The sequence below is a fragment of the Talpa europaea genome, assembly GCF_964194135.1.
Source record: "Talpa europaea genome assembly, chromosome: 9".
Taxonomy (NCBI): domain Eukaryota; kingdom Metazoa; phylum Chordata; class Mammalia; order Eulipotyphla; family Talpidae; genus Talpa; species Talpa europaea.
Window position 1 is genome coordinate 74080319 of NC_140076.1, and position 21065 is coordinate 74101383.

The window sequence follows — 21065 nt, forward strand, 5'->3', positions numbered from 1 at the left end:
TCAAATAATGGGTTTTACTAGTAGAAAAATAGTAGGGTTTGGGTGATATACAAAAGTTGGTTTCATAATTGGGCATTACTGGGCATTGATGACGCCCTTAGCTTCACTGAGATGGAAGAGGGGCTGAAGGCACAGTGTGTGGAGAAATTCTGCCTCTGTGACCTCCCCTGGCCACACCCTGCGTTGGTCTACAGTGACCTCTGGGCCTAGCCCAGGTCTCTCCCCAGTAACTTGTGTTTTCTCTCTCAACACACCCAGCGGACGTGACTCTGAACATGGACATGGCTCGCCCCCAGATCTACACTTCTGAAATCTATAGGAAGAAGGATCCCTTCTTAAAGAAGAAATTTAATACCAAGATTGTGGTGGCTCCTCAGAGTTTCCAGGGAGGGAAACATTACTGGGAAGTGGAAGTAGGACACAATGAAATGTGGTGTTTGGGTGTGTGCCTGGATATGGACAGGAGGGTAAATGAAATTTTGTCTCCCTACAATGGTTACTGGGTCCTTGGGTTGGAGACAGAACATGAGTATTTCACATTTGATCCCCACAGAATCATCCTCTCTCTCAGATTCCCTCCTACACGAGTGGGGATTTTATTAGATTATGATGGTGGGACCATCTCCTTTTACAATATAAATGATCAATCCCTTATTTGTACATTGAAAAATCAATTTGAAGGCTCATTGAAGCCTTTTATCCTATATGGTGAGAAATACAAGACTCCCATAGTCATCTGCCCAATATCCCGGCATCAAAAAAAAGCCCATCCTCAGAGGAACCCCACCCCGATAGAAACAGAAAATCTAGAGCCCTCCTCACAGGTGAAAATGCCCCTCCTCTCAGGAGTGGGACTCAGTGGGAAAACATCTCACACTCCCCTCCAGGACACTGGCCTCTCTCAAAAACCAGAGCCCTGTGGCAACCACCAGTAACAGCTTCCAAATGAACAGAATTTGGACAGTCATGTGGGAGTCAGGGTGGGGAAGAAAGAGGTTGACAGTGAATTGAACTTCCACCAACTCTGCATACTCAGATGACTTTTTGAAAGTCACAATTCCCCAGGTTCCTCACCTGCTAAGACATTGATTCCCCCCTGAGGGTCCTATTGCAGGCTTCTGAGACAATGAATTTGAATCAGACTGCATCTTGAGAATGCAATAATGTTTACTAATATGTGTTTTATATTAAAACATTTTCTCAAATAAGATCTCTTTATTTATTATATAATTCATTTTTCTCTATTACAAATCACTCATGGAATAGTTTTGTATATTTCCTCTGTACCAAATCAATATAGTCAGAATAGTTGAAGAAGAGGGATACTTCCCTTGTTAAACATTTTATAAAACCTATTTGCCTTGATCCCAAAATAAAAACATAAGAATCAAAAAGGAAAGTTACAGGTCTATATCCCTCAAGACCTTAGATGCAAAAGTTCTAAATAAAATTGTGACAAACTGAATCTACTCTGTATTCTAAGGATAACAAATCACTTCACAGGTAATTTATCCCAGGACTACAAGGCTGGTATAATCAATGTCTACTACTGTAATTCACTACATTAAAAAATTGAAGAGAAAAACAAATCATCCCAATAGATGCAGAGAAAGAACTTCACAAATCCAGCATCCATTATTGATTATAAAAAAAAAATCTGTCAGCAAAGAAGTCATATTCATCACTAATAAGCACATGAAACTATGCTCTACATCATTAGATGTTAAGAAAATGCAAATTAAAACAATGAGATGTCCTAACCACCAATTAAAGTGGGTAAAATTTTAAAAATACTGACCAAACTCAGTGTTGGTGAGGATGTGGTGAAACTGAAATGCTCATTCATTATTTATAGGAAGGCAACATTGGACCATCACTGTGCAATACAGTTTGGCAGTTATTTTAAATGTTTAACAGTCACATACTATGTGATCCTATTGTTACACTAAGAATTTGTCAATAGAAAAGGAAATACTTGAATATTCACAGCAGCTTTATTTGTTTTTTTTAAAGATTTATTTATTTATCCATACATACAAGAGCCAAGATTCATGGGAGGGTGAGAGGATTCACCAGAGACAGAGCAGGGAACAGAACAGGCAGACTGATGAAATACACTGCTGGGGGGAGCAGTGGGTTAGGCAGGAGAGGTCTGATGCGCCATGTGGGACCCTCTCTGGCCGGCTGGGATTGAACCAGCGCTGCAGAGGCTGCGGACAGCTTTATAGCACTGCGCTCAACTGCCTGAGTGACCAGGGGAGGCCCAGCAGCTTTATTTTTAATTGCCAAAAGTAGAAAAAGCCCCAAACCAGCCAAGTATATTAACACATTATCATTTCATATAGCTACATTTTTTGAATGTAAGTGTTTTCGATCTCTTCTTTTAAAAAATTTCAAGTTATCAATGCAGTGTTATTAACTATGGTCACCATGCCTTCCATTAGACCCTCAGAATTTATCTACCTTAAAACTGTAAGTTTTTACCCTTTGACATACATGTCCTAATCTCCTCTTCCTCAGCCTCTCACAATCACATTCTACTCCCTGTTTCTATAAAATCAACTTAAGAATCCCACAGTAAGAGTTATTCTGTGCATTATATCTCTTCCTCCATCTGGCTTGTCAGTTAGCATAATGCATTCCAGCTTTATCCATGTTGTTGCAAGTGGAGACATTTCCTTTTTTAATGAGTGAATGATATTTGAATATATATTTCATATTACATTCATCTCAGATATATAATCCCATTTCTAGGATATACATCTGAAATAAGTAAAATCAGTATCTCAAAAAGATATCTACACCCAAAGGGGGAGCGGGCACCCACTGCCAGGGCAGACCAGGTACGCAGGGGAGTGTGTACCCGCATTGCCATTTTAGAACAGGGACCTTTCCTCAAACCGTCAGAAGGCTCCCTGCGGAGCCAGAGGTGAGCTGGGAAGTTCGCCCACACTAGGCCCCTTCTGGCCAGCAGTAGGAGCCCAGAGGGGGAACAGAACCCAAGGCCCTGGCAGACAGGGCAAGTAGGGGAGTGCTTACGTGCATTGCAATTTTAGAACAGGGAACTTTCTTCAATAAAGACTGCTTGAAACTGACAGAAGGCTCCCTGCGGAGCCAGAGGGAGAAGGTTCCCTGCACAGTCAGAGGTGAGCTGAAGGCTGGTCCTGCCTGGCAGGAAGTTGGAGCCCAGAGTGGGATCCAGTTTTTTTGGAACCCAGAGTGCAATCCAGCTGCCCCACCTCCAGGGTGGTTTGTGGGACTTCAAGACACACCTTTGTAATTAAACACAGAAGGAGAAAATATTCTGTGACAGTGACCATTAACATACTCAAAGTACCACAGCCTCACTAGACTTCTGGCATAAGAGAATTTGACTCGTTTGGACCACCAGTTTCCGAAACCCCACAAAAAGCACACCAAAAAGATGCCGGCCAGTACCAGCGGCACAGTGTCCAAATGCACACAGCAAATGAGAAGACAGGCAGCAGGGAGAAGAAAAAATACATGCAACTTAGCAAATCCTCAGGAGAAAGACACACCACAAAAAGAAAACCACCCACCATATGGCAATGACAGTGACTTGGAAGAACTTCTGAGCATTCCAGAAAGAGAATTTAAAATTGCCATGATTAAAAAACTGATAAGTCATAAAGGAAAACAATGATAAGGGGAAAATAATCAATGATCAGAAGAATGAAATTGAGTCCCTAAAGAGGGAAGTAAAAAAAATGCAGGAGATCAAGAATTAATGGAGGCCAAAACAATTCTGGGAAAAGCAATGAAAGCAGAATAGATGAAATGGAAGAACAAATAAGTACTCTTGAAGACACAGAAATAAAAAGAACCAAAACAGAAAAGGAAAGAGAAGTATGAATGAAAAAGACTGACAAAAGACTTCAGGAACTAATGACTCCATGAGGAAAGGAAATATAAGAGTTATAGGAATCCCAGAAAGAGAGGAGAGAGATGTAGGAACAGAGAAAATATTCAAGGAAATAATTGAAGAGAACTTCCCAAACATGAAGGAGCTGAAAATACACATACAAGAAGCAAGAAGAACACCAAACTTCCATGACGAAAGGAAAAATACAGCAAGACACATAATAGTAAAGCTCCCAAGAATCCAAGACAAGGAAAAATAATGAAGCTGACAAGAGGGAAGAAACAGATAACATTCAAAGGAAAACCAATCAGACTGACATCAGACTTCTCCGAAGAAACACTACGGACAAGGAGAGAGTGGAGGGACATAGTCAACAGGCTCCAAGACAAAAAATGCCAACCAAGAATACTCTATCCCACAAAGGTTTCCTTTCCTCTATAAAGAAAGAATAAGGACCTTCCCAGACAAACAGAAACTCTGGAATATCATAACGACTAAACCCCCACTCCAAAAAAATACTATAAGGACTCCTAAAGCCATAACCAACAGAGGGATGAATAACAACGAAAGAAGACCCAAAAAAAATTATTAAAAGAATAAATAAATAAAATCAGAGGAAAGACAAACACAATGGCAAATATAGATGCTAACATATCAATATTAACTCTAAATGTAAATGGACTAAACTCTTCAATAAAAAGACACAGAGTTGCAGGCTGGATTAAGAAACAAAACCCAACCTCTTACTGTCTCCAGGAAACACATTTAAGTACAAAAGATTAAAATAGACTAAAAGTTACAGGATGGAAAACAATCCTACAAGCAAATGAACCAAAAAAGAAAGCAGGAACAGCTATACTTATATCAGATAAAACAGATTTCAAACTCAAAAAGGTAAAAAGAGACCCCAACAGTCACTACATAATAATCAAGGGGACAATACTTCAAGAAGAAATAACACTCATTAACATATACTTACCAAATGAAGGAGCACCAAAATATATCAGACAACTATTATCATCTTTGAAAACAGACATCAGAGAAAACACGTATGTAGTAAGAGACTTCAACACACCACTATCAACAATGGATAGATTAATGAGACAAAAAATAAATAAAGACACTAAAGCTCTAAATAAGGATCTAAAGCACTTGGGCTTAACAGACATCTACAGAACACTAAACCCAAAAAAATCTGAGTACACATTTTTCTCAAGTGCACACGTATCATTCACCAAGATTGATCACACACTGGGACATATGACAAACATCAACAGATACACCAAGATCGAAATTATACCAAACATCTTCTCTGACCATGAAGGTAGCAAGCTAGAAATAAACCATAAAAAGAAGGCAAGGAAGTCTACGACCTCATGGAGATTGAAACCCACACTACTGGAAGACCACTGGACGAATGAAGAGATCAAAGAAGAAACTAAAAAATTCTTTGAGCTGAATGACAAGGAGGACACCAATTTCCTAAATATATGGGATGCAGCAAAAGCAGTAATAAGAGGAAAATATATAGCAGAAGAGGCTTACATCAAGAAACAAGAAAAAACTCAAAGAAACAGCCTAATCTCAAAGCTCAAAGAACTAGAAAAAGAACAACAAAAAAACCCTAAAACCAGAAGAAAAGAAATAATAAAAAACAAAGCAGAAATAAATGAAATCGAAACCAAAAAAAAAAAACAATCCAAAAGATCAATGAAACCAAAAGCCTATTCTTTGAAAAAATAAATAAAATAGACAAACCCCTAGCCAGGCTCAAAAAGGAAAAATGGGAGAAAGCACAAATAAACAGGATCACAAATGAAAGAGGATAAATCACAACAGACACAGCAGAAATCAAAAGAATAATCAGAGACTACTATGAACAGTTATATGGAAACAAGTTCAACAATCTAGAAGAGATGTACAAATTCCTACGACTCTGCAATCACCCAAAGCTAGATAAAGAAGAAATAGAACACGTAAACAGACCAATTACAAGCAGCGAAATTGAAATGGTAATCAAAAACCTTCCCAAAATAAAAGCCCAGAACCTGATGGATTTACAAATGAATTCTACCAAACATTCAGAAACGAATTAGTGTTTATCCTTCACAAACTCTTCCAAAAAAATTGAGAAGGAAGGGATAATACCAAACACATTCTATGAAGCCATCATTACACTAATACCAAAACCGCACAAGGACAACACAAAAAAATAAAACTACAGGCCAATCTCGCTAATGAACACTGATGCAAAAATCCTCAGTAAAATTTTAGCTATCAGAGTCCAGCAATGTATCCACAAGATAATTCACCACGACCAAGTAGGATTCATTCCAGGGACACAAGGATGGTTCAACATCTCAAATTCAATCAACGTCATCCAACACATCAACAAAAAGAAACATAAAAAACATATGATAATATCAATAGATGCTGAGAAAGCTTTCGACAAAGTACAACACCCATTCATGATAAAAGCCCTTGAAATTCTTAGGATACAAGGAACGTACCTCAACATCATAAAAGCCATATATGACAAGCCAACAGCCAGAATCATTCTCAATGGTGAAAAGCTAAAAGCATTTCCATTAAGATCTGGAACAAGACAAGGATGTCCATTCTCACCACTGTTTTTCAATATAGTACTGAAAGTTCTAGCCAGAGCAATAAGACAAGAGAAAGACATACAAGGGATCCAAATAGGCAAGGAAGAAGTCAAACTATCACTATTTGCAGAACACAGAGAACCCCAAAAAGTCCACAGAAAAACTAATTCAACGAATCAATCAGTTTAGTAAAGTGGCAGGATACAAAATCAACACACAAAAATCAGTAGCCTTCCCATACACAAAAAATAAACCTGAAGAAGAAGAAGAAATAAAAAAAAAATCCCGTTTATTATTGAAACAAAAAAAAATCAAATACTTGGAATAAATCTAACAAAAGAGGTAAAGGACCTATACAGAGAAAACCATAAAACACTGTTAAAAGAAATAGAAGAAGACACAAAGAAATGGAAAGACATCCCCTGCTCAGGGATTGGAAGAATTAACATCATCAAAATGGCCATCCTACCAAAAGCAATATACAGATTCAATGCTATTCCAATAAAAAGTTCAATGACATTCTTCAAAGAAATAGAACAATTATTGATGAAATTCATATGGAATCACCAAAAACCCCGAATAGCCAAAGCTCTCCTGAAAAAAAAAAAGAAGGGAATGGAGGCATCACACTCCCAGACTTCAAACTACTACAAAGCCATAATCATCAAAACTGCATGGTATTGGAACAAGAACAGACACACAGACCAATGGAATTGAATAGAAAATCCAGAAATAAACCCCACAGGTTTATGGTCATCTAATCTTTGACAAAGAAGCAAAGAATATGCACTGGAGCAAAGAATGTTTGTTCAATAAATGGTGCTGGGATAACTGGGTCGCTGCATGCAAAAGAATGAAGCTTGACTACTACCTCACACCATGCACAAAAATCAACTCAAAATGGATTAAAGAACTAGACAGAAGACCTGAAACCATAAAATACATAGAAGAAAATATAGGTGAAACACTACATGACATGCACCTCAAAGACATCTTTACAGACACATCACCCAAAGCAGTGCTAGTGAAGGCAAAGATAAACAGCTGGGACTACATCAAATTAAAGAGCTTCTGCACAGCAAAAGAGACAATAACAAAAACAAAGAGAAACCCCACCACCTGGGAGAACATTTTTGCACACAACACTAATGATAAAGGACTGATCACAAAAATCTGCAAAGAGCTGATGAGACTCAACAAAAACAAAGAAAATAATCCAGTCAAAAAATGGGCAGAAGAGCTAAAAAGAAACTTCTCTGAAGAAGAAATGCAAATGGCCAACAGGCATATGAAAAAATATTCAACATCACTTGTAATCAGGGAAATGCAAATCAAAACTGCCATGAGATACCATCTCACACCAGTGAGAATGGCGCATATTAAAAAAACTAGCGACAACAAATGTTGGCGAGGATTTGGAGAAAAAGGAACTTTCCTGCACTGCTGGTGAGAGTGCAAACTCGTCCAAACTGGTCCAGCACTATGGAGTGCTGTGTGGAGATTTCTTGAACTCCTAAACATAGAGCTTCTATATGATCCAGCAATTCCACTCCTAGGAATTTACCCAGATGACACAGAAACAGTAATTCCAACGGACACCTGCACTCCTATGTTTATAGCAGCACTATTTACAATTGCTAAGCTTTGGAAACAACCCAAATGCCCAAAAATAGATGACTGGATCAAGAAGATGTGGTACATATATACAATGGAATATTACTCAGCAATCAAAAAAGATAAACACATGAAATTTGCAGCAACATGGATCATGCTCATTGAAATAAGTCAGAAAGAAAAATAAAAATACTGGATGGTCTCACTCATAGCAGGAATTTATGAAACCTAAATAAGAGACCAGGAAAAAGACTAATTAATACAAAGTAAAAATCAAAATCAACAAGCAACTATAAACCAGAGACATACTATGGAGGAGAGGAGGAGGGAGGTCGGGGAAAGGAAGGACTAGAGTCAAAATAAGGGGGGAGGTGCAATTGTATGGGGTATATAACCAAAATGAAAATGCATACATGTGCAAAGATGAAAAAAGATGTAAGAATTATATAAAATAAAATATTTAAATAAAAAAGATATCTACAATCCATGTTCACTACAACATTATTCACAATAACCAAGTAATGGAATCAACCTGTCTGTCAATGGATGAATGGATGATTGGATAAAGAAAAAGCTTTATACATATAATATATATTAGATATATATAACATTCATAAGGCATATATTAGATATTTAAGCAATATATTATATATACTCATATTAACCCCCTTATCAGATATGTTTTGCAAATATTTTCTTTAATGGCATAGGTTGTCTTTTCATTTATTTGGCTGAACTTAGTTCCATCAGCTGAAGTCAGCACTGGGGCAGGTTATAGGGGTCCTCAACAGCCAAGTCTATTGGTATCTTTGGTGGCAGCAAAGACTAGTGATCTCTGGTGATGAAGACTGCTGATAGCCTCTTGATCTCTTCTCTCCTCTCAGGGGATAAAGTGGCTGAAGTGATCCATCTTGCTACTGGGTCCAAGTTGTAGGAGTTCTCGCAGTTGAGAGGGCACCCATGTCTGATTGTGCAGCAGCCATGGAGCCAGGGGCTAGAGTGCAGGGACTTATGGAGAAATAATACTTCCATATTCTGGGAGCAACAGACACAGGCCAAGTGCCAAATGCCACAGCTTTAGGGTCTGAGGTATGGACAGGATTAGGGGGTGCTGGTATCCCTGGATCTATCATAGCCCACAGAAGCTCTTTCTGGGAGCAATGAAACAGTGTCTCCTTCTCTGAGGGTTCCTCAATGGCAATGATTTGTCTACATCAGGGATGAAAACTGCTGGTATTTGCTGGGGGATACATCTCTGTAGTCCACACCAAAAAACACTGCAGGGTCCTCCTCTAAGTATGTTACAGGAAGTACTTTGTTGCCATGGAGCTGCTCAATCCCTCAGTGGCAAAAATCAGCCAAGGTCTTGGGGGCCATGATTGTGGAAATTACTGCATAGCTGATATTCATAACCCCAGCTCTTCTTTTTTCCTGTCTGCAGATGACTCAGCTAAAGGGATCTCCTCAAAGATCATTTCTTTTATTCTCTATTCTTCACTGTATTTCTGTGGATTCTCAATTGGACTCTTCAGTATCCCAGAACAGTTGAACTGATGGGTGGCTATCTAATTGTAGTTTTCCATGCAGGTACAAACGCTAGTGCCTTCTCCTCTCATTTGCTGATGTCGCTGTCATTAACAATTTTCTTTCTCGATCAAGTATGGGGGCACCTCTGTATGGAAGGGGAAAAGGATGGACTCCTTAATGTGGTATCTCTGGACATCCCTATGTGGGAGGAGATGACCACGTCAGCTATTACTGTTAAAATCATTCTAGCCTCAGGCACAGAGTAAAGGGGTAGCAAGTGCACAGGACTTTACACAAGCCTCACCCCAGTACCATGAAGAGTGCCTACAAGCAACCTTAGATAGAACACTACTTGACAATATAAAAGAAACAAAGTGCTGATATATGCAACTCTGAAAGGATCTTGAGGGCATTGTATTAACCTAAAAAAATCTAATTGCAAAAGTTACATTCCACATAGTTCATTTATATAACATTCTCAAAATGAAAACACAGACATGGAGATGAAAAGTGGTTTCTAAGTTTTAGGGAAGGGAAAGAGGGGTGACTATCAACGGGCAGTATGAGACAGTTCTTTAAGGTGGTAGAACAGTATCTTGACTATCGAGGCAATTAAATGAATCCATTCATGTGATAAAATTACATAGAATTAAGCACATACACAACACAAATGAATGTATGTAAATTTGGTAAAATCTAAATTGGGCCTGTGATATAATCGAATGTTAGTCCCCTCAAACTCATGTTGAAATTCTAATGCTCAATGTGATCATATTAAGAGGTAGGGCTTTGAGTGTTGATTAGGTCAAGAGGGTGAAGCCCTAATGAATAAAATTATTGCTCCTATTAAAGAAACCACGTGAAGCTCCCTCCCCCTTTGCTATACATTGTGATAGCAGCGCCAGAGGACTAAGGTGGCCAGCATGCTATAGCATTCTAACAATGCCAGTTTTCTGGTTTCATAGTGTACTGTAGTTATATAAGATGTTCTATTGGCATAAGGTAGGTGTAAAGTACACAGCACTCCAGTATTTCTGCACCTCCCTGAGCGACTGCAGTCATAAATAAAAATTTTAAAAGAAAATAAAATGTATTTTTCCCCAAAATTTACTGTTTTAAAATGAAATTTATCTTTAAAAGTTGATATAAAACAATGTGATGACAGATCATGGGTGCCACAGTGGTGGAGAACTACAAGGTCTACACCAGAGGGGAAATGTCAAATACTACCCAAAAATTAACAAAAATGAAAGAAAATAAATAAATTGCTGTCAATCTACAATTACCTCAAAATAACAAGCTTAGTAAATAGAGTGATTCAACTGAGTTGCATTCTCAAAATGAAAAAACTAGTATGTACAGCAATGAAAAATGACATGAAGTGTTAAATAGAATCTCACTGATTCAGCTAGTAGTAGCCCACATCAAATAATGAATCAGAAGTCTTTAAAATCCTATATTTTCAACTACTAAAACAATTACCTTTAATTAATTTAAACTGTAAGGTGTCATCCACTGTGTCATTTAAAGTAAATAAGGATTAAAATAATGAACAAGAAATCTTGTATGGATAGGCAAAAAGTTAACATTAATGTACTGTGGTAGTTGAATTAGAAATATTATGAGTGCCAATATAATGAACATATGCCCCCCAATTCCTGACCACAGGTTGCTTTTTATAAATAAGGTGATTAGAGCAAACTAAGGAAAGGCTCCTTAAGTAAGGGCCTATGCAGGGCTGTTGCCTCCACCCAGGATGGTGTCGGGGTCAAATCACTGCAAACCTGGACTACTGCAAGTTCTGAGGACCATGTATTCAGGGGCAGCTTTCTGGGTCTCCTTTCCTTAATACTACTTAGTGCAGTAGGGCCTATATCACAAACCCTATTCTTGGAGAGGAGACAACAGAAGAGGAAGCAGAGCAGACTGAGAAGGATGGACAGAGTCCAGGGTGCCACGTCTCTGAGCACTTGATGACTAACCAAGATGTGTCTCGTTACGACGTGTGGCAATTGATGAAAAAGGATTACTCAGAGTCCATGTCCAGAACAATGAGAAGCATAGAAGGGCTACACCAAGAGAATGCAGTCCAGCACCAAGAGCAGTCTCATTTCTATTTAGAATCAGAGAGAAAATAAAAAAAATCAGGGCTTTCCTGGTGGTGCAAGGGGTTAAGCGCTGCACTACGAAGCAATCCACAGCCTCTGCATCATGATCGCGATCCCCAGCCAGCCAGGGAGAAACCCACATGGCGCAGCAGACCTCTCCTGTCTCACCTGCTGCTCCCCTCAGCAGTGTATTTCCATCAGTCTGCCTGTTCTGTTTCCCACTCTGTCTCTGGTGGATCCTCTCGCCCCCACATCTCTGGCCTGTACCCCAGCTCATGTATGCATAAATGGGTGAATCTTAAAAAAAAATAAAAATAAAAAAGATCAAAGAAGCAAACAGGCAAACAAGGAATGCACAAGTGTATGGGGGGGGGGGGGGTTGCATAACCAGCTGGCCCCAGCCAAAGTGGGGAAATAGGGAGAAAGTCAAGGAAAGTCTCAGTGTTTATGCTACTCTAACCATAACACCTATTGCTGTTTCTGCACATGCTGTTTTCAGCATGCATAAAGCCTCACACCAGGACTTTTGCCCTCGGAAGTTTCTTACCTCAAAATCTCCCTGTTTCTGCACATGCTGTTTTCAGCATATATAGTTCCTCACTCCAGGACTTTTGCCCTGAGAGGTTCCTTATCAACTTGCCCTGTTTCTGCACACTGAGAGGCACAGAATGGTCAAAGCAAAGAATAATCAAGGCAAAGATAGTTGAGGCAATAGTTGAGGCAGAATAGTTGAGGCAATTAATAATACAAGCTCCCACAAAGGTGATGACTGGTTCCTGTGTCCTGCAGGAAGTTATAAATACAACTAACAAAAGTCAATCTCAAAAGAAATGGGGGTGAGCTGGGTCAGCGTTTGTCTGGGTCAGTGAAACAAAATGGTCAGTTCAGGAGACACTGTGGAAGGAGGAGTCGGCAGTGTGGCTCCTGGGAAGAAAGGAAGGAGAAGCTACATACATGCATGCACGCCCTGTTGCTGGACAGGGTGAGAAGGACAGGGTGCCCCTGGTTGTAGGGGCAGGATGGGCACTGGGCAGGTTTTCTAAGATTCAAGCAGACCAGGTAAAGGAGAGTCCTGGAACCCTCGGTGGCTTTCTCAGGCTTTAATTGAGCTTTACATGTAGCATAGCAAACAGGTACATGGGCGTGGTGGAGGGGTAGGAGGCCTCCAAGCCCTGGCAAGTCTTCACTCTGGGCCTCTCTCTCTCTCCTTTGGCTTTCTTTTTCTCTTGGTGACTATCTCAATTCCCCTCCCATGGCCCACAGAAGTAAATAAGACAGTTTGCAACAATGTAACAAATGCAAGGGCCCCATTAGGCAGGGCAAGCCTAATGGTGGGAGGGCAGAAAAGCCTGAAAACCAAAATACCCTACAATGCTCCCCAGCCTGATCGCATCCTACAACACAAAACAGGCAGATAAGGTAGTCTCTGTCCAATGTTCTTCCTGTCAGGAGTCAGAGGGATGGACCTATGGGTCCCACTCCCAGGACAGGAAAGGGATCTTGAAACCCTCTCGCCAACATTGAAAAAAAAAAAAGGGACCCCCTCCCCAAAAGACTAGGCAAGGATTTATTGATCATCAAAAGAACAAGAAATGAATGCTCTGGGGAGACCAAGGTGGGCATGAGAGACTCCCAGAAGTGTGGGGACTAAGAGGTCTACTTAGGTTTTAGAAATGGGGTTTGTGAACAAAAGAATTAAACTTTATTGGCTGAGAAAGCAAGGAGAGTGGGCTTGGTTAACGTCCATTTTGTTGCTAGTCGTGGCACCTTGGTGGTGGCACAGGGCTCTCTGCACAGGACAGGTTACTGTCTCCAATGTGGGCGTCTCATGGAGGCCGTGTGCCTGCAGCTCCAGGTTGAACCTGTCTCATCTGAATGTCTGTAACTCCCTTCTTCTGGGTCTTTTAACTCCCCCTTCCCCATAGCAGTTAACTTGATAAACTGCCGAAAGACAGCTCAGAAATGCCCGAAGGACATTAGTGAACAACAACAAATGAGTCAAGGAAATTTATGGCAGCAGGTGTCTGGGCCTAGAGTCACTAGTGCTTAACCTCTTGTTTACCAGTCTGTGGGAACAGCAAAATCCTTGTCAAATTTTTTACTTTGATTCCTGTCCTGTCCCAGGACCCTTCCTGTCTCACTCTCGCCTAAGTAATCGCATGCACAAGTATATGAAAACTATTAAATACCTAGGAGCTAATCTAACAAAGGAGGTAAAATATCTTAACAAAGAAAACCGTAAAAGAACATTAAAAAGCTGTCGCCATGGGGCCTTTTACTTGTGCTGTCTGGAAATATGCATGTTGTTAGAAGAGACACCCACAGAAATTTGGCTTCCTTTTCTGTTCTTGGACGCACAGGACTCTGCAAGGCTGGCTGCTTCCTTGTCTACTTTTGGTTTTTGCTGTTGTTTGTTTTAAATTAATTAATTTTCTCGCTGTGACGACATGAGGATTCTCTCCACCGGGTATCACCTCTTCAGGGTACCCATCACGGAACCGCCCGAGTCCCACGCCACAGTCCACTGCGCTCCCTCTGCCTCCCGGAAGGATTCCTGTGCGGGCGGGGCAAAGGCTAGAGGCGATTAAGTACGGCCAGCTGCGCCCATGTAGTTTTGAGGTTCCGTTTGACCTTTAGCCCCTAGAGTCCTGAGGTAACCACACCTGCGCTCAGGCCTTCTGCGCAGAGGGATCTCCGCGCTGTGAACTGCAGGCGGCACCTTCACCCAGACTCGGCTTTCTCTGTGGCCAGTGGGCACACTCAGCTCCACGCCGACACCAAAACTCGCTCTTCTCTTAGGAGCTGGTGAGACGCCACTTTGGATTGAATACAGGCCTAAAAATAGAATTCTAGGGCTGTAAGTCAGATGTGGGAACCTGAGTGCTCAACTTGGGTGTCAGGGCTGGAACAGCTGAGGAACGGGACAGCTTCTAACTAATTGGGATAATGTTAAGAGGCCAGTCTGAGAGTGAACTTTGTTCCTCTGAACTGTGGAAAGTCAGTGTAAACGTCAGGGTGTCCGTGAACAGGGGCTTTCCCCAAGCGCTTCCGCCATCGGGTTCCCCCTCCCCCCATCTCATGTTCATCGTTCTAGAAATTTTTCTGTGATACTATTTTTTTAAGTAATTAATCTTTTATTTTCTTTCTTAATAATGAAGACTTAAGCTGAAGCTCATTTTTGGCCTCTTGAGTTGAATGTTTAAGTTATTAAATTCGCTCACTCCCTCATTCCCCACCCGCTCCTCCTCCCTCGGTCTTACTTAAAATTTCTTGAAGTACTTCCCATTATCCTCCAAAATTCCCTCAGAACCTAGCCTCAGATGACCACTTAACTTCTTTTTGTCCCTATAGATTAATTTTGCCTTTCCTAAAATTTTATGTAAATAAAAGCATGGTATGTATGATTTTGTGTATGGCTTTTTCCACTCAACAAAAAGCTATTTATTTATCTATTTATTTAATAGGTTTTCTTTTTTTTTGAGAATACCAAATGAAAGCTTTTCTCTTCTGAAACAGTTGAAATTACATTAATTTAGGTGGACCTCAATCCCTACCTCCATTATCACAAAGCATCTTACCTGTCTATGTATTAAAATGTCTGCCCTTTTTTCCCCATCACCATCCATCATGCATTCTTCCTCCCCATCTTTCTTAACCTCAATTCTTCTTTAAAGGTCTGGTAGAATTCCTTTATAAAGTCTTCTTTAAGATGGATCAAAATGTTACTCTTATCCTCTTCTATGTTGTAATTATTTAGGTATCTGTCATCTCTATTTGTAGTTCTGTGGCTTTGTAATAACTCTTTTAGAACTTTTATGTGTGGCATGGTATTGAAAAATTCTTTTAGTCTTTGCTTTTCAGTGAAGCTTGTTATCCTTCCTTCTGTCTTGAATCCTAATCTTGTGAGGCAAAAGATTCTAGACTAGAAATATTTGTCTTTGAGTATTTTCAATATCTCTACCACTGTCCTCCTGGCTGTAAGATTTCTATTAAAATTTCATAACCTGTCTAATTGGTTTTTCCTTTTAAGTGAATGTTTTTTTCTCTCAATGTTTTTAATATTCTGTCCTTGCCATTGCTTTTAATTGTTTCATTAAAATGTGTGTGTGGGTGTGTGTGTGTGATGTTACTTGTTTGGAACTCTCTGAGTCTTTTGGATCATGACATCTGGTGTTTTTCCAAACTGAAATGGTTCTCATTAATTATTTATTTAAATGAATTTTCTGTACCATTCTCTTTCTCTCTCTTTTCTCCTTTTGGGACCCCCCCCCCACCATGATACAGTTGTTTCTCCTTAGGTTACCTCTAATACTTCTTAATTTTTTCAACTTTTTTTAATTCTTTGTTGATATATTTGTGTGTTCTTTTTTTAAAAGATTTATTTTATCTATTTATGCATACAAGATCTGGGGTATAGGCCAGAGGTGTGGGCAGGGATGGGGGGCGCAAAATAGGCAGGCAAACTGGAATACACTGCTGAGGGGAGCAGCAGGTGAGACAGGAGAGATCTGTGAGACAGGAGAGGTCTGCTGGGACATGTGGGTCAGCTCCCTGGCCAGGGATCCACTCCTGCCGCAGTGGCTGCCAATCGCTTGATGGTGCTGAGACTTAACCCCTTGTGGCACCAGGGAGGCCCTATTTGTATGTTCTTTACAGCTGTGCTTTCTAGCTCACCAATATTCTCCATTACTTGTGGACATCTAGTATTGAGGCCCTCTCTTGTACTTTAAAATTCTGTTGTGCTATTTTTTAGATCCATTAGTTACAGCACTCATATTTTCTTGATCTTTATTGTGTTCCTATTTTATAGCATCCATAGTTTTCCTTAATTCAGCAAGTATGGTTATAAATATTACCTTAAACAACTCTTTACACATTTTTCTGGACTCTGCAGGATTGAGGCTTTCTCTTGTGGTTCTTTTGTTCCATCATTTGTAATTTTCTTCTATGTCTTCATTTTTAGCTTTTATGGGTTGTAACAGGAAGTTTATTTTTCTTAACTTAGGAAATTGACTTTATATCCACCCTTTAAGAAGTTGGATATAATCCTAGGTTTTTTAATTGTCTGCTATTTTACAGACTGCTGCCTTTGCACTTGTTCAGATGCTAGAGAGTACAGAGTAGAGCTGATAGGTAAGAAAGAAACCAGGGCAGCAGGGTGCATACAGGTTACCTCCAGTGAGTATCAAGGATTCATGCTTTTTACTGTCTGCAGGTAATTGAGTTGTGTGGTTGGGGTCCACAGTGATCCTCCTCTTGGCTAACCCCTTGGCCTAAGTGTCCCATATTGTCTCATGCCTGCCTCTCATGATATGTTTAACCACTAGATACATTGCTAGGCGAGGATTATAGTTTGAGACAGGACCAAAAGCTGGGAATTGTCCTTTTTACTTTTAGAGTACAAAGTCTTACCCTGGAGCACTTACTCCTGTTATTAAGATCTATATGTATAAGCCCTAGTTAATGAAAACATTCACTTGTTTCCTGCATTTGGACCCTATCTTGGGTAAGGCATGTGTTTTGAATATTACAACTTCAGGTGGCAAATAGTAGCTCCTTTGATGAGGAGTCACAGGTGAATACCTGGTTCTCCTTGTCTCTTTAGTCTCTAGCTGTTCTAGATTGGGACCCTCAGGTTCAGGTGGGTAATGAATGCTCTGTACCCCTATCCTCTAGTTCTCCAGTTGCTTACCCTTTCTCCTACACACCAACTCATGTGCCCCTATTTCCAGTGCAGTGCTGTATTTCCAAAATCCTCAATTTGGGCATGTGCCCCTGAGTCGCAAACAGCAGAGGGGGCTCTGTTCATCCCTGACCTTCCCTCTTGTGGGCTGTTCTGCTCCAGTATCACTGCACACACAGTTTAAATACACTTTTTCCTTATCTTTTAAGGGTCAGCTTTGCTTTGCTGCAATTTAGTTATGGATATATGGAAGAGATGGTTCTTAGCATGTCCCGTGTGGAGTTGCATGTTTTCTTAGGACATGAAATATATACCCTAAATATAATACTTATGTTGTTTTTCTGCTCCATAATAGTCTCTTCAGCACCCTATCTCATGAGTTGGCATATATTCTAGTTAAAAGAAACCACACTTGCCACCAGTACAAAATTTTATCTTCTGATGAAGATACATACTATTTCTTCTGAAAAGGAAATAAACCACTCATTCTTATAGATCTACCTCATAAGAAAAGGAAAACCTATTACATGGTGATGTTGAAGATTATAAGAAGTGGATTTACTCCTAGATGTTTACCCTATGAATGCAAAAGCACTCAAAGATATAAATGCACTCCTATGTTCATTACAGTGCTATTTATAATACAGCCTATGTACCCAATGACAGATGAGTGGATAAACATATGTTATATATAACCAGTGAAAAACTACTCAGCTATTAAAAAAAATTAAATCTTGCCTTTTGTGACAACATGGATTGAATTGGAAGGGTTATGCTAAGTGAAATAAGTAAGAAGAAGAAGACAAATACAGGATGATATCATGCATGTGTGGAATATAAAGAAACAAAACAAAAGAACAAACTTTAGAAATATGACTGTAGAACTGAGGTTACCAGAAGGGGAGTGGGTAGCAAAGGAGGAAAGAGGGCCCAATGGGCTATGGTGGAGGTTATGGGTGCTTTGGTGGTGGGTGTGGTAACATATATCTGAAGAGGTGTGAACTTACACCTCTAAATTATATACAGTATTTCAAACCAACATTACCTCAATAAAAAAAAATTTAAAAAAAAAAAGAAGTGGATTTCCCACACTACCAGTGGGAAGAGATGTGGTGTTGAGTGCTGCTGCTATTTTATTACATTTGCTACCATGAACAAATATTATTTCCAAAACAATAAAAAAAAATTAAAGATCAATAAACAATGTGGGCAAAATATTTGGATAGAATCATCAGATCTTAAAATTATTCTTGAAAAATGAAAAGCTTTTTAAAGACAGAGGCTTTCCAAGTTAAAGAAAGGGTCTGATTAAAGGCAAACTCTGAATCAAGGTAAGAAGTCCAGGAAACAACTGGAAAGAAAGAATGCTCATGGGTACAATGTGGAGCAAAGGGTTCTGTTTTTCCCTAACAGCACATCCCAAGTCTCCCCTTGCCATACTTAATCTGAGCAGCCATCCTTTTTCCTCCCTCTAGCATCCTTTCCTGCTCCCAGCCATGGGTCAGTCCTCCACATCCATAAAAGATCATGAGTTGGCCTCCAGCTTTGATGCATTTTTAAAGAATTTCAAGTCAGAAAACACAATCCTTTCTCCAAAAAACATCAATTTGATTAAATCATGTCTGAAGAAGGGGAATGTTCAAAAAACAGCTGCTAGTATCAATAAAATATTAAAAGATATTGAAGATGCTCCAATAAACATTGCTGTGACAGGGGAATCTGGAGCAGGAAAATCAAGTTTCATCAATGCCCTGTGGGGAATCAATCCTGATAATGAAAATGCAGCCAACACTGGAATGGTAAAGATAACAATGGGAAGAACTCCATACCAACATCCACGGTTTCCCCAAGTGATAATATGGAGTCTGCCTGACATAGAGACCACTAAATTTCAACCAGAGACTTACCTGAAGGAAATGAAGTATGAGGATTATGATTTCTTCCTTATCATCTCTGCTTCATGCGTCAAACAAAGTGATATAGAATTATGCAAAGCAATTAAGAATATGAAGAACAATTTCTACTTTATTCGCACTAAAGTAGACAGTGTTTTATACAATCTACAAAGGAGTAAATACAGACCTTTCAATAAGATGGAAAAAGAAAAATACCTTCAAGAGATCAAAAATGAATGTCTGGTGCAACTGCAGAAGACCGATATGACTGACCCTCAAGTCTTCCTAATATCCAGCTTTGAAGTGTCTTGCTATGATTTCCCAAAACTGGAGGCCACCCTTCTGAGCAAGCTGCCAGCTGAAAAGCGCTACATCTTCAGGCAGTGCCTTCCTGGCATTTCTGAGATTTCCATTGACCAGAAGAGGGATTCCCTGAGACAGAAGTTCTGGCTGGAGGCCCTAAGGGATGGAGCACTGACCAGCATCCCTTTCATGGGTTACATCAGCCACAGTGATGTGGAGAAGCTAGAGGAGACCTCAACCTACTATAGGTCTTACTTTGGACTGGATGATGTTTCCCTGGAAAACATGGCCAAGGATTTGCACATGTCAGTGGAGCAACTCAAGACAAACATTATATCTCCCAGTTTGCTATCAGTTGATAATAGTGATGAGGTCTTAGAGAAAAAACTGTTGAGATATTTGGAAACATTCTGCTTTTTCAGTGGAGGCCTTCAGGCTACTGGTGTTTATTTTCAGAAGATTTTCTATTTTCAAAATTATTTGCTTGATACTATGGTGAGTGATGCTAAAATTCTCCTTAATAGAGAGGAGATTTTTAAGGACTCTCTGGCCTCTGGACAGTCCTATCCACTTCAGCATGTTGGGAATGAAAATGAGTATAGTGAGGCAGCCAGCTCCTGATTTCCCCTCAGTGTTGGTGTGGCATTCATGCCTGGAAAGGGCTTAGAGCTCTTGAAGCAAACCTGATACACCACTCCCGGGAGCACAGCATCACAGATGTGTCACAGAAACACTCCTGAAGCAACCATCACCTCAAAGACTTTTCTTTGAGAATACGAGCAATTTACAATAAAGAATTGTTCTGAGACATTATCCTTGGGAAAATAAGTGACAGGAATCTGCAATGATATGCTAAGAGGAGAGCTCACTCTCTGTACTTACTTTCTACCCAGGAATGGTCTTAGTTCATTACTAAGATATACTGACAAAAAGAAAGAAAAAGAAAAACACCAGATGGTCTCACTCATAGCAGGAATTTAGAAGACCCAAATAAGGCATCAGAAAAAAGACTAATTATGATAAAGTAAAAATCAAAATCAACAGGCAACTATAAACCAGAGACACACTACAGGGGGGAGAAGGGAGTAGTCTCAAAACAAGGGTGGTGGGAATTTTACAGGGACTATAACAAAGATAAAAATGCATGCATTGTTTGAAAATGAAAAATAATGTAAAAAATATATAAAATAAAAAAATAAATTTCATTGGTGAAGGAAAAGATATACTGGCAATAAATAAATAAATATGCTAGCAAACGTTAGGTCCTCAAAAAAATATTTTTAGTGAATGTTTACATAGCTTTTTCTTTGCATTCCTTGTATTCTCTTATAAATATATGTATTCTGATCATGAACAGTCCAATTAATATTGAGTGATATCCTCCTTGTGCTTTCTAGGATTATTATTTTATTTGAAAAACATGAAAGAGAGTGAGGGGAACACTGT

At 39.6% G+C, this 21065-nt stretch overlaps 1 protein-coding gene across 1 annotated transcript; it reads left to right on the forward strand.

The window, feature by feature from the left end:
* Positions 1-275: 275 nt before the first annotated feature.
* LOC311176740 (interferon-gamma-inducible GTPase 10-like) lies at positions 276-20240 on the forward strand (the record flags this gene model as incomplete). The annotated part of the gene is made up of 2 exons (XM_084242386.1): positions 276-467; positions 18897-20240. The coding sequence occupies 2 exons, from the start codon at positions 276-278 to the stop codon at positions 20238-20240; spliced, it is 1536 nt and encodes a 511-aa protein (XP_084098512.1).
* Between the last annotated feature and the right edge of the window lie 825 nt (positions 20241-21065).